This window comes from Streptopelia decaocto, assembly GCF_964273445.1.
Source record: "Streptopelia decaocto genome assembly, chromosome: Z".
NCBI lineage: Eukaryota > Metazoa > Chordata > Aves > Columbiformes > Columbidae > Streptopelia > Streptopelia decaocto.
In genome coordinates this window covers 41875952-41892965 of record NC_138657.1, presented here as the reverse complement: position 1 = coordinate 41892965, position 17014 = coordinate 41875952, and the positions used below count along the sequence as shown (strand labels likewise).

The following is a 17014-nucleotide window of genomic DNA, read 5'->3' as shown; positions in this document are numbered from 1 at the left end:
AGTGGATTTGGCCACACTCCGGGGTTAACCTCCGGACGCGGGTGTGCAGAGACCCTAGTACTTCCCTGCCCCTCCCTCCCCTTGCATTCTCCCGATGGTGTCGGGGCCGGAGGAGCTGCCCAGGCCGTAGCCCGAAGCTGGGATAAACCTGCAATGCCCTTTTCACGCTCCAAGCGTCCGTCAAGCGAGAGAACAAAAAACAAAACAAAACAAAACAAACAAACAAACAAAAAACAGAAACAAAAACCACCCTTATCCTTCTCAAAAAAAGGAAGCGTGTCTTCTTAGTGGCACTGAGCTGGCGGTGCTTTACTCAAACTTTCTGACACCCAACAGGCGACAGGGCACTACGTGCTTCAGGGGAAAAAGGCAACCCCTCCACAAACACAGCGGGGCTACAGAGCGGGAGGACCTCCAGCCTCTACCCAGCGGGTGCCGCCCCTGCCCTCCCGCACCGCGGTCCGCAACTCCGCACAGCCCGGACCCGCGTCTCCCGCCGCTCGCTGCCGCTACCTGCGGCGCGAGGCCGGGTGCCCGCCCCCACACGGCGCCCATTTGCAGCGCTCCGCCCGCCACCGCCCCGCCGCGCGGAGGGAGGTGCCAGCGGCGCCCCGGGGCCGTGGCCGGCGCGGTCTAAGAGGGCTGCAGCGGAGCCGGGGCCCGAGGCGCAGCGGAGCAGCGGCGGGAGGAGCTCGGCTCGGCTCGGCGCGGCGGGCGCGGAGCGGCGGCGCCACGGACTTATCTCCTTGGCCGAGGAGAGCGAGCCGCCGCCTGCGAGCCCTGGTCCTTGGCTATCGGGGACAGGGTGAAAGACAAACTAAACGCCAAACGTCCCCCAGCGTCTGCGCCTTCCTGATTTTATGGGTTTTTTTTCTTCAACTATTTCGAAAAAAGATCTACAGTGTTTTTGGCAATTTGTGCCGCGTGTGGAGTTCTTTTCCGCACACCCCTGACAAACAAAGGAAAAGGGGGAGGGGGACTGCGTTTCGCAGAAGACATGCGTTCAGTCAGGAAGAGGTGGACTGCGTGCACGATAAGTCTCCTCCTCATCTTCTATAAAACGAAAGAAATAGCGCGGACTGAGGAGCGCCAGGAGGCACCGCTCGTCGGGTAATTGCGGGGCGCAACGCCGGGAAGGCTCCCCGAGGGGACGTCCTGGCGATGTGGCTGTCTGAGGTCTTCTCCAGGGCCCCACCCGGGTCTTCAGGTCCCCTGGCACACCCTGGGCCGTGACCCGCTCCCCTGCGTTGCCACCGCAACTTGGCACCCTTGCTGGTCTGCGCAGGGAAGGGGGGCGTGGGGCTGGGTGGGGGGGCGTGTGTGGAGCAGGGGTACTGCTGCGGGACAGGCTACGATCGGGTTTGGCTGGCGGAGCTCAGCGCTGGCGGACTGGGGGCCCGGGCGGGAGTTTGGCTGGTGTCAGTGTTGCAGCTGATGCTGCTCCCCCCCAGCCGCAGTAATGGGGGGCGCCGGGTGCTCCCTGACGGCCGGCGTAGCTGGAGGTGGTAGTGGCGGCCGCCGGAGTGCGTTGTGCCTCGTTTGCTGCTTTGGGAGCCCTTCAGAGGTGACCGTACCGGGCTGGGCGGCCGCTGGCAGCTACTGCTGGCTCCTGTCTCTGTCCTTCAAGTTTGCCTGTGAGCTGTGCTCCCGGGCTTGCTCTGAGAGTGTGCGAGACATACCCCTAAGGTTCGTGAGGCTCCTCCAGTGGAAACTCTGCTCCCTCGCCGAGACACTCTTACATATTTTCGCTCTTCTGCCAGTCTGAGCTTGAAAATTAAAGGAGAAATTCCCTTGCCATTTTTCTGTGAGCACAGCTTTCTCATTCTCTCACATTGGGTTTGTGTACTTGCATGCCTGTATTCCTCATTTTTCTCGCAGCTTGCAGCTAACCTGTGAAGATGTGGTTTCAGCCAAGCTTATTTATCCTTTGAGATGTATAAATTTTTGTTTTCACAGGGAGGAATTCCATGGTGGCTCCGTGAAATCAGCAAAGGCAGGGAAGGGGCTCACACTTTCCTGTGCAAATTGACTAGGGGGCAGAGGGATGCATTCACGGCAGATTTTCTTCCTTTGGCTTTTGCCTTAATTTGAGGAGGAGGCATACGGAGATTTAAAGTTCCCGTATTGGCCTGGGGGAAGCTGGGACAATTGCAGCCGCCTTAGTTCCCATTTCGCCCCCGCAGTCCCCAGAGTCTAAACCAGAAAGTGCATCCCTCTTAACTGACCCATGCCCAGGCAGGCCAGTGTGGGAGCTGGGTGCATGCACTGGGCACAGCTGGGTGGCTGTGGCCCTGGCATCTCCCAGGAGCACGAGGTTGGCCTCACCTGTGTATATGCCTGATTAATGATGCCATGTTTGCTTCCCTTTGTATGAAAGTCTTTCATAACTTGCTGGTATCTTTCCCTCTTGTTCAGCATGAATGTAAGCCCTGTTTCTGCTGTGATGCTGTGGTATCTGAATACTTAGGGGATGCACAAAAGTTTAAAATTTTGGGGTTGTATGTATGCAAAAATACACGTGAAAATGAATGTGTAAGGAAGCAGCAGCATTAAAGATACCATGTTTCTTAATGTTAGGTTGGTGCAAAAGTAGTTGTGGTTTTGGACTGTGAATTTTAAATCGTTATAAATAGGCTCAAACACATCTTTATTAATCAAAACAAGAACTATCACAATAAACACATTTGGTCAATGAGAAATAAGTTTGTTTATTCCTGTAGCCTAAAAATCTCTGCTTTGGGATTCAACGAACTCTTGGAAAGCGTTTTCTGCATCCTGCTGGTTGTGGAAGCGTTTTCCCTGTCATCAAGATGCCTGAAAAAGTGGTGGTTGGTTGGTGAGAGGTCAGGTGATATGGCGGATGAGGCAAAACTTTGTAGCCCAATTCGTTCAACTTTTGAAGTGCTGGTTGTGCAACGTGCAGTTGGGCGTTGTCGTGGAGAAGAACTGGGCCATTTCTGTTGACCAATGCCAGCGTTGCAGGCGTTGCAGTTTTCAGCGCATTTCATCAATTTGCTGAGCATCCTTCTCAGATAGAATTCAAGATTCAGAAAGCTGTAGTGAATCAGACCAGCAGCAGACCACCAAACAGTGACCGTGGCCTGATTTTAGTTCAAGTTTGGCTTTGGGAGGTGCTTTGGAGGTTCTTCTTGGCCCAACCACTAAGCTGGCCATCGCCGGTTGTCGTATAAAACCCACTTCTCATCACACGTCACAATCTGATCGAAGAAGGGTTCATTGTTGTTGCACAGAAGAAGAGGACATGACACTTCAAAACAACGATTTTTTTTTTTTTTTTTTTTGGTCAGCTTATGAGGCACCTGCTTATCAAGCTTTTTCAACTTTCCAATTTGCTTCAAATTCTGAATGACCATAGAATGGTCAATGTTGAGTTCTTCAGCAACTACGCGTGTAGTTGTAAGAGGATCAGCTTCTATGATTGCTCTCAAATGGTCATTGTCAACTTCGGATGGCCAGATACTACACTCCTCATCCTCAAGGCTCTTGTCTGCTTTGTGAAACTTCTTGAACCACCACTGCACTCTACATTCGTTTGCAGTTCCCGGGCCAAATGTGTTGTTGATGTTGTGAGTTGTCTCTACTGCTTCACGACTCATTTTGAACTTGAATAAGAAAACTGCTCAAATTTGCTTTTTGTCTAATATCATTTCCATAGTCTAAACCAAATCTAAAATAAACAGCAAGTAGTAAGTCAGTAGAAAAAAATAATGAAGAAAAGCACATGTGTTTAAGAATGTGTTCCAATATCAAACAGCAAATTTCAACAATGCAAAAACCACAATTCCTTTTGCACCAATTTAATATGTACTCCTTCCTGTCAGACTAGAGATAGCTGCTAAAATGATTCAGAAATTAGTCATTAGATAGAATTCATATATATTTGCAAAAATAGCGCCCTCCAGCTTATAATACATTGACATGATTTAAAAGCTACTAAAATGAACAGATGATTTAATATGAAATGTCACTCCAGTCTTCAAAAAGGGCAAGAAGGAGGACCCGGATAACTACAGGCCAGTCAGCCTCACCTCCGTCCCTGGGAAACTGATGGAAAGACTTACCCTTAGTGCCATCTCAAAGCATATCAGGAATAAGAGGGTCATTAGGGTCAGTCAGCATGGCTTCACCAAAGGGAAGTCGTGCTTGACCAACCTCATTGACTTTTATGAGGACATAACAAGATGAATGGATGATGGCAGAGTGGTGGACGTAGTCTACCTTGACTTGAGTAAGGCATTTGACACAGTCTCTCACAGCATCCTCACAGCTAAATTGAGGGAATGTGGTCTGGATGATTGGGTAGTGAGTTGGACTGCGAACTGGCTGAAGGGAAGAAGACAGAGAGTCGTGGTCAATGGGACAGAGTCTAGTTGGAGGCCTGTATCTAGTGGAGTGCCTCAAGGGTCAGTACTGGGGCCTATATTATTCAATATATTCATCAATTATTTGGATGAGGGAGTAGAGTGTACTATCAGCAAGTTTGCTGATGACACGAAGCTGGGAGGAGTGGCTGATACGCCAGAAGGCTGTGCTGCCATCCAGAGAGACCTGGACAGGCTGGAGAGTTGGGTAGGGAAAAATTTAATTAAATATAACAAGGGAAGGTGTAGAGTCTTACATCTGCTAGGAACAATCCCAGGTTCGAGTATAAGTTGGGGAATGACCTGTTAGAGAGCAGTGTAGGGGAAAGGGACCTGGGGGTCCTGGTGGACAGCAGGATGACCATGAGCCAGCACTGTGCCCCTTTGGCCAGGAAGGCCAAAGGCATCCTAGGGTATATTAGGAGGGTGGTTAGTAGGTCGAGAGAGGTTTACCTTCCCCTCTACTCTGCCCTGGTGAGACCACATCTGGAATATTGTGTCCATTTCTGGGCCCCTCAGTTCAAGAAGGACAGGGAACTGCTGGAGAGAGTCCAGCGTAGGGCAACAAAGATGATTAAGGGAGTGGAGCATCTCCTTTATGAGGAAAGACTGAGGGAGCTGGGTCTCTTTAGCTTGGAGGAGACTGAGGGGTGACCTCATTAATGTTTATGAATATGTAAAGGGTGAGCATCACGAGGATGAAGCCAGGCTCTTCTCGGTGACAACCAGTGATAGGACAAGGGGCAGTGGGTACAAACTGGAACACAAAAGGTTCCACTTAAATTTGAGAAGAAACTTCTTCTCAGTGGGGGTGACAGAACACTGGAACAGGCTGCCCAGGGATGTTATGGAGTCTCCTACTCTGGAAGCATTCAAGACCTGCTTGGATGCCTTCCTGTGTAACCTCATCTAGGTGTTCCTGCTCCGGCAGGGGGATTGGACTAGATGATCTTTCGAGGTTGCTTCCAATCCCTAACATTCTGTGACTCTGTGATTCTGTGAAAGAAACTGTGTATTTAGTCATAAGTATGTATGTCCTTAACACTTTAAAATATAGGTGTAAGGTACTTCTGCCAGGTCTTTAAGTGATATCTCTATTTCCTTGCTGTCAGTGAAAATTATTGTGCAATATGGTGCTACTCACTTTGGTTAAGGGTATTGGAATACAGTTTCTTTTCCCAGCCTGTTATCCCGTCCATTCTTGTATGAAGCAGGAAAGAAAATCCTGAGTGTACTACTAGTGTCTGATGCCACCGTTGACGTTACACTTGCCTCTCTCCTAAAGGAAGGGCTCATGCCATTTGGTTATTTTTGACTGGCCACATGGGAAGACAGAATCATTTTTCCATGCGATGTTTTACTTCCCAGAAGTACCAGTAATGTAGAACTCTTCATGCACAAGGTGGCCTATTTTATGTTTATAAGTGGCACCCTCAGGTTAAGTCCCAGATGTTCCAAAATGTGTATGTGCAATTCCAAAGTATGTGATAAACCTAAAGTCAGCTGTGTTCTCATAGTAAAGTTTGCTAGGAAAATAATTGTGAAAGCATGCCCTTCTTTAACTGGATAGTAATGACCCTTTACAGATCAAGTAATGAAACATGAGTATTATGTGGAATGCAGTGTTTCTTAAACAGTTTGTCTTCTGTTATATTATATGCTTGAATATAGTTTTTTATATTTAAGTAAGTGTCTTCAGGAGAAGAGATCTTATTATTGGTCTGATGGGTCACCAAAGCAAGGTAATTTAGAGTGAAGGTTGACACTGTCACCCACAAATTGCTGTGGTAGCTGTTTCATTTATCTCAGAGGGGATTTGCAGTGATTGTAGAAGATACAAAGTAGCACAAATTTATTTCACAGTTCTTTACACAATTAAGAAATTTCTGGAGTAAATTTAGCGTCTTAGGTGCTAGTTTATTTAATATTACTTTAAGTGAAAATAAAGTAAAGCAATTCAACTAAAAAAGAGGTGAGCATGTAAGTGAACACATTTGTTTTAACGGTAGAACAAAGTGCCTATTTTAAAATAGGAAGAAGTATTATTTACATTCTGGTTATTGAATGTAGGGACTTCTGCAGCATCCTATGCCCTGAAGTTAGCATGATTTTGTTAATTTGCATACAGGTCTTGTGCCTACATGATTCCTTAAAGTTTTAGGTTTTTTGATAGGTGTTGGTCTTACCTATGACTGTGCAATATCAGTGCTGCAGTATGTTGGCACAGAGGGGATGAGGGAGAGAGAGCATTGCTACTAATGCTGTGTTGTTTTTGATGAAGTGTACAATACTAGTTTATTAGTTACAGGGTTTTTTGCAATCGTAGCACTTTTTCCACATCACTACATGTTACCTGTTTCTTTTATTTGGCTTATTTAATGTCCCATTGCAGGTTAGTTTGAGTTTAGTCTGCTATATAATTTACCAAATACCGATACCACATATATATATATATACAGCAGTGATGTTGCTGTAACTCTTACTAAGGGCCAGGATAAGACAATTGAGGTTGTTTGGATGTACGCATACAAAGGTTTCAGGAAGTCTCAAGGAAATTTTGTGTTTTGTATGCTGTTAAACTCCAAAATGCCATGCATGAAAGTCTTTTAGTATCAATAGAAGCCAAAGGGAATCTATTAGGCCATTACTGTAGAATATGAGCAATTGCTAGAGGAAGGATTGAAAGTTAACACTTAATTCTTAGTCTAGTATTGGAAATTTGGAACACAGAAATGCAGAATCTGCCTCACAAACACTGAAGTTTGATCCAAGTTCACAATTTGGAGTTCATTATAATTTTTGTTATGTCCATTTCATTACAGATATAAGCATACTTATGATCTTAAATGGCATATTCAAGCATTAGATGTAGGTGGCCCGTAGATTTCTCACAGGTACAGTTTATTTGATTTGGCAGATAATTGCTTTTTTTTGTTGTTGTTGTGAAAAAAAGGAAATATCACCGGTGCGCGTGACGCAAATTACTTAAAAGTAGAGTTAGCTTTGATGTAATCATGTCTTTTCTGTGTTGCATTGCAGAGATGGTGAACTGAGTTTGAGCAGATCAATGATCAATAGCTCTGATAAGATAATTCGAAAGGGTGACTCCTCAATCTTCCAGCATGCTGTACGAGGCTGGAAAATCAATTCTTCTTTGGTACTGGAAATAAGGTGAGTGTCTTAAATAAAAAACAATCAATTTTGTATTACCTATAATTCTTTTCATGTTGTCTGTAATTTTTCTGGTCTGGAAGACAATAATTTGATTTATGGTTGTAGGTGGATGTTTTATAACTGTACATATTTAGAGTTCAGTGTTAAATGCAACTAATTTACATCAGACTCCAATGTCAAGTCATCTTTCATAAGAATAAATAAAATGTTTTCATCTGGTCAATCAGACCCATGCAGTCAGTATCTACATAATGCATGTCCACAAATGAGTTGGTTGTCTAGAACTCTCTTGCAGTTGGTGGTGAGAAATGGGCACTTTTAGGACCTTATTTCCTCTCATCCGAAAGGTCTGAAATAGAACACATGGAAATATGCTGAAGATACCAGTTTTTCTCTCTTAACTACAAACGAAGCTTAGACAGACAACTTAAATATAGGAATCAAGAGCTAGGATGTCAGGTGCTGTGAATCCAGCTGGTTCATGTCACAAGGTCAGATGTTGAAAACAGCCATATCTTATGCAGTTTTCTTTCCTGAACTTAGAGAGACCAAAAGAGCCTTAGGCTGTTGCTGAGGGGCAAAATACACTAGCACAGTTAAAGTGAGTGACAGTTCCGATGCCTGGTAGTAGTTACAGTGGGTCTACTCACCTTGGGGTCTGAGAGAAGAGAAAGCAGAAACCTCATAGTGTGTTGTATTGTCATCGTATCTTCCCTGTCTTTATCAAGAAGGTGGCCAGTGAGAGAAGTGTATGGAGAATGGTTTGAGAGTGTGGAGGGCTAGAAATGTTGCATTCTGTGAATAATGATAGAAAATAACTATATTTAGCAGCAATCACATAGCAAGGTAGACTTGATTTTCTGAATATGAAGTTGTTGAATAGGAATTTGATCTGTTTATAATGTGGTTTCTATGTTGTTTCCCTTTCTTCCTTTTTTTTTTTTCTTAAAGGACAGCTTACGAAATCTTAAGCAGGCAATGTATGAAAGCATGGCTTCTCTGAATGAGGAACTTAGGGCATTTTTTTAATGACTGCTATTTTATGTTCTGAATTCTAAAACATGCAGAAGATATGAGTAGCTCAGAAATATATGAAGTTGTAGTAAAGGACTGATGTTCTGGAAGTGTTGAACTGTGGTGGACGTAGTGCATCCTTACTGTGAAAGCCAAGGAACAGCGTCAGGGTTGGAAAGACTGGCAGGATTTGGGTAGGCAGCAAATTAATACTCTGGAGCCTGCTGCTGCTCCTCAGCTGCCTGGCAGCCGCTCTGTGGAGTCCCCACAACCTGACTGCCTAGACCGAGGGACCCTCAGTCACTCAGCTGCTCCCCAGGCACCTGAGTTTCCTACAGGTAAAGACCTGGTGGTCACCCTAAAATGCAGCTGAGGTCAGCTTAGGAATGGAGTTTCTTCCAGGACCATGTGTTCAGATGTAGCCTGTTTGACTAGTTGTTCCGTAAAGGCTAAGTTATGTTCCAATCTAGTCTGCCAAACATAAGGAGATTTTTTTATATCAGTAACGGTATTATGCATATAACTGACAATTTAAGTTGGAGAAATATTGAGTGACTTCAGAAGAATACTGTTGAAATTTCAAATCATAGGCTATGGTTCTAACAATTAGGAGGAAGTAGCACATTGTTTTACCTGTAAAGTAAACTGATTTGGAAGTAATTGAGTGACTATAAGTAGAGACAGATGATAGCTCTTTTGAGTAATTTTTTTTGAAAAATTAGGTGTTGTATTTCAGAAACATTTTAAACCAATACCCCTTGTTGCTCAAGCCAAAGAACAAACAAGTAAAAAATATTACAATAACTTTTTGATTAATATTAAGAGAGAAAATGAAGCTTGGCTTATGCTCATTTTTTTACCTGTTTCAAAAGCAAAATGCATCGTTCTGATTAAGAGGTAAAACAGTAGAGAATGCTTTAGGGTTTTTTTTAAGCCTGTTACTACATGTGTATCATCTCAGTCTACTAAAATAATGAGTTTCAAAATCAGATTTTTCCTTACTCTTGGCTGGTGGGGGGAAAGTTTAGAAATTTTAGAAATTTTTAGAAATTTTAGAAACTACTAATGTGCTCTTAAGAAGAATCATGATGTGATTATGTGGTAGTTTTTAAAAATCGTGCAGTGAAGGATGTTTTTTGTCTCAGTAGTACAGTGAAGAAAAACACATATCTTGTGCACTGGTTTAAACAGTAAAGGTTCCACTTAATCAGCGTAAAGATTTTCTGTACAGTGGACAGCTGACATTATTTAGATGTCCACATTGCTAGTCTTGTTTTGAGATTAAATATAATAGCTACCGTCATCATGAACACCATCACAGTAAGCAGGTGTTTTCACTGAACCAGTAAAAGGTTTTAGATTAATGTGACTTAGGGCTAAAATTTGATATAAACTATTATATGAAAGGAATCAGTGCTAACAGCCAGTCATATTATTTTAAGAAATCTTCTGCTAACCTGCATATTGTATTCAATTACAGTACTCAGTGGTGAGGGAGGGAAGTTTGACATGCTTTTCCCTGATGAAGCCACATGTAGCCACTTGTGATATGAGTTCCATTCCAATGCTGACTAAACAATGTACATTCTTCTTTCACTTTTACAGGCAGGTTGCTGTACATCTTTGTTTCCTGTCACAGCAGTAAGAAACATCTTAGCCGTAAATGTTTTTACACTTAAAGACCTATCAGGACTAGATTAAAATGTGTCTAGCAATCTTACAGGGTGTTCTCATGGCTAAACTAACTGTTCAGCCCTCCAAAGTACATTACATGTGTCGTGTAGACCATAAAGATGATTCATACTCTAATATTGCAACTATTAATATGAACAGTGGTGGTGGTCTCATGTGAGGTTGACCATAGCAAGTAATGGTAAGAGAGAAATAACAAAAAAGCTAGCGCCTGTTGAATAATGTATAAACAGTTAGCAGTTCTTAGCAGTGGAGAAATAATTTGTGAAACCATTAGTGTACAGCCTAAAGACATTTCCTAATACATTAAACATCCGTGAACGGCAGCTACTTTTGTGTCTTATCTCAGCTTAACACCCACTTTAGTGGTTTTAAAACCTAGAAAATATTTGATAGTGAGTTTTACTTTGTGTGGGGGCTGTTGATCAATATTATGTCTGGACCTAGGTGGCTGACAGCTGTAATATTATGCTTTGTTATTTACTTTGTTGACCATGGACATCAATCGTCTCTGGCTCAGGTTAGTGACAAGTCTATCAGCCTCAAAGGTCCTATGAATTCTTGGTAAGGCCAGGCTCAGATAGGAGTCAATGAGTGAAAAAGCTCCTTTATCAAGACCCCAAGGGAGGATGAAAAGCTTCCACTAGCTTTCTGGTGTCACAAGGTGCTCTCTGGGACTTTGCAGCCAGAAGAAGCAGTCAGGGGAGTGTAGCAGCTCTCTTGGGAGCTGTCAGGTAGGCATTAGAAGAAAGACCTAGACTAGGTGGAAATTATGCATATTTTTAATTACTTGAAACTGTAGCAAATATAGTGCCTTGCCAATCACATTTGGTCTGGTGGGAGAATAATTCTTCCAGCTTGATATTACCTTCTGATTGCTGACAATGTATTTGAAGAATAATTGGTAATTCGTGTGCCTAATGGAAGAAGACTGCTTGCTTGGTTCCCCTTCTGTCTGAATTATTTCAGTCATGAAGAAGAGAGAGAATCTACCATCTGCAAGCTTTTGTGTCAGAAGTCCTTTCTACTCTCTGTAGCAATATAAAGGTTTTCCAGTTATGGAAACTACAAAATTTCAGTTTTATTGAAGGCCATACTTGCAGGAAGGAGAGATGTGACTAAGATGGTACAAAACTATCTGGGAAAACCTTCTACACAGGATTGATGCCAGCACATCTGTGACCCATGTGAAATGAACTAAAGTCTGGTGTCTTTTTTGCTTGTTTTTGATTAAACAAGGGCATTTGTGTTGTAAGGAGCAGATGAAGGTTTTGAATTGCAGGAAGTCAAGATGAAAACAAACAAATAAAAAAGTAAAGAATGTAAATATCTCTGCAATGTAACAGAGAACTTGATGAGTGGAAATTTCCTGTCAGAATAGTGTGAGAGCCTGTAAGATGTTAACAGCATCACGGAAAAAAAAAAAAAAAAGTGCAATTTCCCTCTTAGAAGAGTTCAGATTATTATCGTTGTTTATCTTTCAAGTTGATATGAAACAGCTATGACAAGTCCTTGAAGTGGAAGCAGTAAATACTGAGCTGACAATGGAGCGGTACAATTGCTCTGAAGCTTTTGGAGCAACATTTCAGGGCCAATTGCACTGTTTATTTCAGATCTTCCATGTCTCTAAGACATGTAAACTGGGGCTCTCTAGTCATGATATAATCATAATAAGTAATAATAAACCTTAAGTGTTTTTCGCCTCCTTAGACCCTTGCCTCAGCTGAAAGGTCAGTGTTTATTGTTGGCTGGGGTGGTTAACTCCTTTTTTTGACACTAACTTGCTTAACTTAATGAAAAGCAGACATATGACTGGCCTTCATATGGCAAGCAGTAGTTGGGTCACACTTTATTTAAGAGCCCCCTTTTCCTTTTGCATGCTCACTGAAGATTTGTGCCCAATTGGTACGTGCTTCAGCTACTGAAGTGACCTTTTCAGTCAAGGGACAGTAGGGTGCCCTGAAAGGCACAAGGAGGGCTAGAATGGAGGCAGAACCAGACAGCAACTTCCCCTACTACAGTGTTTCTGGTTGTGTGGTCTTGCATGGACTTGGCAATGCCAAGAACCTTTCCATGGTTAGTTGCAGCTAGGCATGTTTTTAACAAATCCAAATTGTGAGTTGGACTAGATAACCTTTAGAATCCCCTTCCAACCCAAACTACTGTGTGATTCTGTGATTTTAAATGCTGCTTTCCTCGAAGATGTTTTCTTAAAACTCCCTTTCATTCAGACTGAAGCCAAACCCAGTATGGGTGTGAACACTCACAGTCTCCACTGCCTTCTCAGGAGGCCAACAGGAGCTGTAGGTGTAGCCATCTAGAAGGGCAGGCTGTGACCTTGTGTTGTCACACAGTTCATCCTTGTTTTGTTTTTTTGTTTGTTTTGTTTTTTTGTTTGTTTGTTTTTTTAATTAAACTAGTTCAACTGGCAAAATGTATGCTTTACTTAGGTCATAGTCCTTGGTGATTTCAAAAGCTGAGACCACCTTCTGCCTTCCAGCTGGGGAGTGGGAAGCAGCATCAGGACTTGCTAGGGTTAGAAAATGAAGTTGTTTGAAGACCTGTGTGAATCAATCAGAGAAAGCCTGCAGGAAAGCAACAAGAGGGGTCAGAGATACATAACACATGATCTGTCCAATTCAAAAGTAAAAGTTTTTTTAAAAGTTGGACAGCTTCTTAGCCTCACGTAAAGGAAGATTATTGCCAAGACTATGGAATAGTCTGTCTTCCACAGGCAAGGTATGAGGAGCAAGAACAGGCTTCAGTTGTTGTGGGAATGATCCGAGCTAGCTCAAGGAATGTTGTTCTGCTGATAAGGCTAGGGAAGCACTGATGTAGACTTCGTGGGGAGTTGGCAGAGTCCTCAGCATGGGAGGTTGTGAGAAGTGTATTAGACAAACATGGCAGGGGATGATGTAAATAAAAGCACTCTTCAGTGAGAGGAGAGCATGGACTAGGTAATCACTTAGTTGATCTCTCTTTCCATAATGTGGTTGCCGATGAGCTTGCCCAGCATCCTGGACACTGACAATGCACTTAAGGGGCTTCCCCTCATGGTTGCGGTCCAGACAAGACCAAATGCCCCAGCAGTGAGGATTTCTGCCTTGCTTGAAAGGAATTATTTTCCCAGGAAAAGTGTTGGAGATAATTTCAGTTGTCTAAAAATATAAATTTATTTGTAATCTTAAAAGTCAAAAGTATAAGCAATGTATTTTCTTTCCTTAATCCACACAATTCTGAAGAAGGGGAGGGAGAGTTTGCCATTAAATATTAGTTGTGTAGTACTAAGACTACAGTACAAAATAAAGCCAGTAAAGTGCACAGAAATAGAAAAATGTGACCATGTTGCCCCAGAGTAATCTTAGGTTGGTGCAAAAGGAATTGCGGTTTTTGCATTGCTGAAATTTGCGGTTTGATATTGGAATACATTCTTAAATAAATGTGGTTACGTTATACATTATTTTAATTCGCTTTTCTTGCTTTATATTTTTTTGCTGCTGACTTACTACTTGCTGTTTATTTTAGATTTGGTTTAGACTATGGAAATGATGTTAGACAAAAAGCAAATTTGAGCAGTTTTCTTATTCAAGTTCAAAATGAGTCGTGAAGCAGTGGAGACAACTCACAACATCAACAACACATTTGGCCCGGGAACTGCAAACGAACGTAGAGTGCAGTGGTGGTTCAAGAAGTTTCACAAAGCAGACAAGAGTCTTGAGGATGAGGAGTGTAGTATCTGGCCATCCGAAGTTGACAATGACCATTTGAGAGCAATCATAGAAGCTGATCCTCTTACAACTACACACGAAGTTGCCGAAGAACTCAACATTGACCATTCTATGGTCATTCAGAATTTGAAGCAAATTGGAAAGTTGAAAAAGCTTGATAAGCAGGTGCCTCATAAGCTGACCCAAAAAAAAAAAAAAAAAAATCGTTGTTTTGAAGTGTCATGTCCTCTTCTTCTGTGCAACGACAATGAACCCTTCTTCGATCAGATTGTGACGTGTGATGAGAAGTGGATTTTATACGACAACCGGCGATGGCCAGCTTAGTAGTTGGGCCAAGAAGAACCTCCAAAGCACCTCCCAAAGCCAAACTTGAATTAAAATCAGGCCACGGTCACTGTTTGGTGGTCTGCTGCTGGTCTGATTCTCTACAGCTTTCTGAATCTTGAATTCTATCTGAGAAGGATGCTCAGCAAATTGATGAGATATGCTGAAAACTGCAACGCCTGCAGTCGGCATTGGTCAACAGAAATGGCCCAGTTCTTCTCCACGACAACGCCCGACTGCACGTTGCACAACCAGCACTTCAAAAGTTGAACGATTGGGCTACAAAGTTTTGCGTCATCCGCCATATCACCTGACCTCTCACCAACCAACCACCACTTTTTCAGGCATCTTGATGACTTTTTGCAGGGAAAACGCTTCCACAACCAACAGGATGCAGAAAACGCTTTCCAAGAGTTCGTTGAATCCCAAAGCAGAGATTTTTAGGCTACAGGAATAAACAAACTTATTTCTCATTGACCAAATGTGTTTATTGTGATGGTTCTTGTTTTGATTAATAAAGATGTGTTTGAGCCTATTTATAACGATTTAAAATTCACAGTCCAAAACCACAATTACTTTTGCACCAAACAAATATATACTTATAAATTATATTTTTATATTTATATTCTTTATATATAAATATAATTTTTATATATTTCTCTGGAATAGTTGTAGTTGGTATTTAAATACTAGGAACATCTGTTTCTGGCTATCAAAAAAATACCCTAGGACAACCACAGATTGTGACATTATGTTTCCTTGAATCATGTGAACATGTTACAAACAGCTGCTTGGCTTCAGATAAGGGTGAGCCACGTCTGCATCACCTGACCGCAAAGGGCTCAGGCCACACTCCACATACAGTTTTATTCTTCAAAACTTGAAGATGACTTCAAATAAAACAGTTTCTTTACACTTTTTAGCCTAAGGTTGCAGAACACATTTGCTTCAAGCTTTACTAAAATTCGTGCTGGTTTTTCTTTCATCTAATTGACTTTACTTTTGAATTTTATAAGCAGCTGGATGTGGATTAACACGTATTTAAAATTGTTTTTACATTTGTTTAATCAATATAACCTTGTGCTATTTTCAGTGCTCTTTGTGGGGCAGAACAGATGTTTAAACAAGTTCTTCTTATCAAGTAGCATCAAGACTGACTTAGACACTCATGTTTGTACTTTCAGTTTTTGTCATACTCCTTAGTATTTTTTTTTCTCTTAGCAGTTACATGAAAATGGGAAGTAGTACTATCCACATGGTGCAGATGAGTCAGTAGCACAGAGGAACTTAAAAGAGTAGCATGAGCCATTCTTAATCATATTTCTTTCAGTATTAAAAGATATCTGGGTACAGTGAGATGAATCAATTTAAATATTTAAATCTTAGCATTATTACACATCTCTTATACAAGGTTTCTTATATGTACTGTAATATGTGTGCATATATTTTAATGAATATGCTACTGACAACTTCAGATAAGAAGACGTTTTTAAATGTGTGAGAAGACATTAGGATTCAGTGACTTGCCCATCTCAAAATTTTATTGAAAAATAAATTCCATAGACATTTTGAAATTTCAGCTCTGTTAAATAAGTGGTTGATTATCTGACTCTAATTCAGGTCCCCTTGAAAACCTTTGGAAGACTTCTGATAGATAGACAGATAGATAATCTTTGACTGTAAGTAACTGAATTAATAATGGAAATCAATGTGCTTTTTTTTTTTTTTGGTACTGTTTGCAAAACTTCATCGTTTCTTTTGCAAAAGTTCCTTGCCTGCCCTTACCAAAAGCTTTAGACACTCAGAATTTTTACATTTTTTGTCCTGCTCCATTATACTGAATCCCTCATATGCCTCAGCACAAGCTGCCTTTGCTCTGGTATTGTTTCATTCACACATGACAGCTGTAACAAACAGCCCAAGATTTTATTCCCTTTTAGTTTTGTTTTGTTTGCTTTTTTCTTTTTGTCCTAGTTTAAGAGATGAGAGGAAACACTTTTAAGGTCAGTTCCAGGATAAGTATTTTGTGTCACTGGTTCAGACATATTCTTCCCTCTTGAGGAAGTGACACAAGCTGGCTGATAAGCATGGTGTTCTTGTAGTTCATCCATTTTCACTTGCAAGGGATTATTTCTCCTTTATGCCTCGCAGTGCGTGTTGCAACTACTGGAGTGGCATCTGAAGTTACCTTTTCCTGTTTTGATCTGCTCTAAGGAAGTTCTGCTCTAAAAGCTTACTATGTAAAAATAGCATTCTCTTACTCAACAAAATGTCTATTCTTTTTTAAATTGCACCTTACCTGAAGGTTTTTTTCTTGTCTTTTTAGAGTTGCAGAGGCAAATGTTTCTGTTTGAGTTAACATGTAAATACTCTGTCCAGCTCAGCACTCCCCGGGTGTTCGTTAAGTGTGTTGTACTTCAGGGTGTGCTTAAGTTCAGATGCGGTCTTTATACCTCTTCACAAACGTACGTGCTTTGCAGGGCAGGGACAGACACAAGCTTGTAAGGCTTTGCGTGGCTCCTGCAGCTCTGTTCTGGAATCTCTCCCAGCTATTTATACCAAGGATAAGTGTGTAGTGAAAACTGCAGTCATTCAAAGTATCTTTTTTTGAACTTGTGTATTGAAAGTGTGTCTGTTTTTAGACCCCAGCCCTCACCCTCATAAGCAGATACAATAACCATGACTTCTTCAACTGGCATT

The 17014-nt window shown here is 41.9% G+C and overlaps 1 protein-coding gene across 2 annotated transcripts in view; it reads left to right on the top strand.

The window, feature by feature from the left end:
- Window positions 1-465: 465 nt before the first annotated feature.
- ST8SIA4 (ST8 alpha-N-acetyl-neuraminide alpha-2,8-sialyltransferase 4) overlaps window positions 466-17014 on the top strand; it is a 53924-nt gene continuing 37375 nt past the window's right edge. Inside the window, exons 1-2 of one of the 2 annotated variants that reach the window (XM_082075644.1) lie at window positions 466-1110; window positions 7422-7553. In XM_082075644.1, the coding sequence (XP_081931770.1) occupies window positions 998-1110; window positions 7422-7553 (245 nt within the window). In that variant the 5' untranslated portion in view covers window positions 466-997. The remainder of the gene's footprint in view (window positions 1111-7421; window positions 7554-17014) is intronic. The other variant, XM_082075643.1, reaches the window with a different exon arrangement.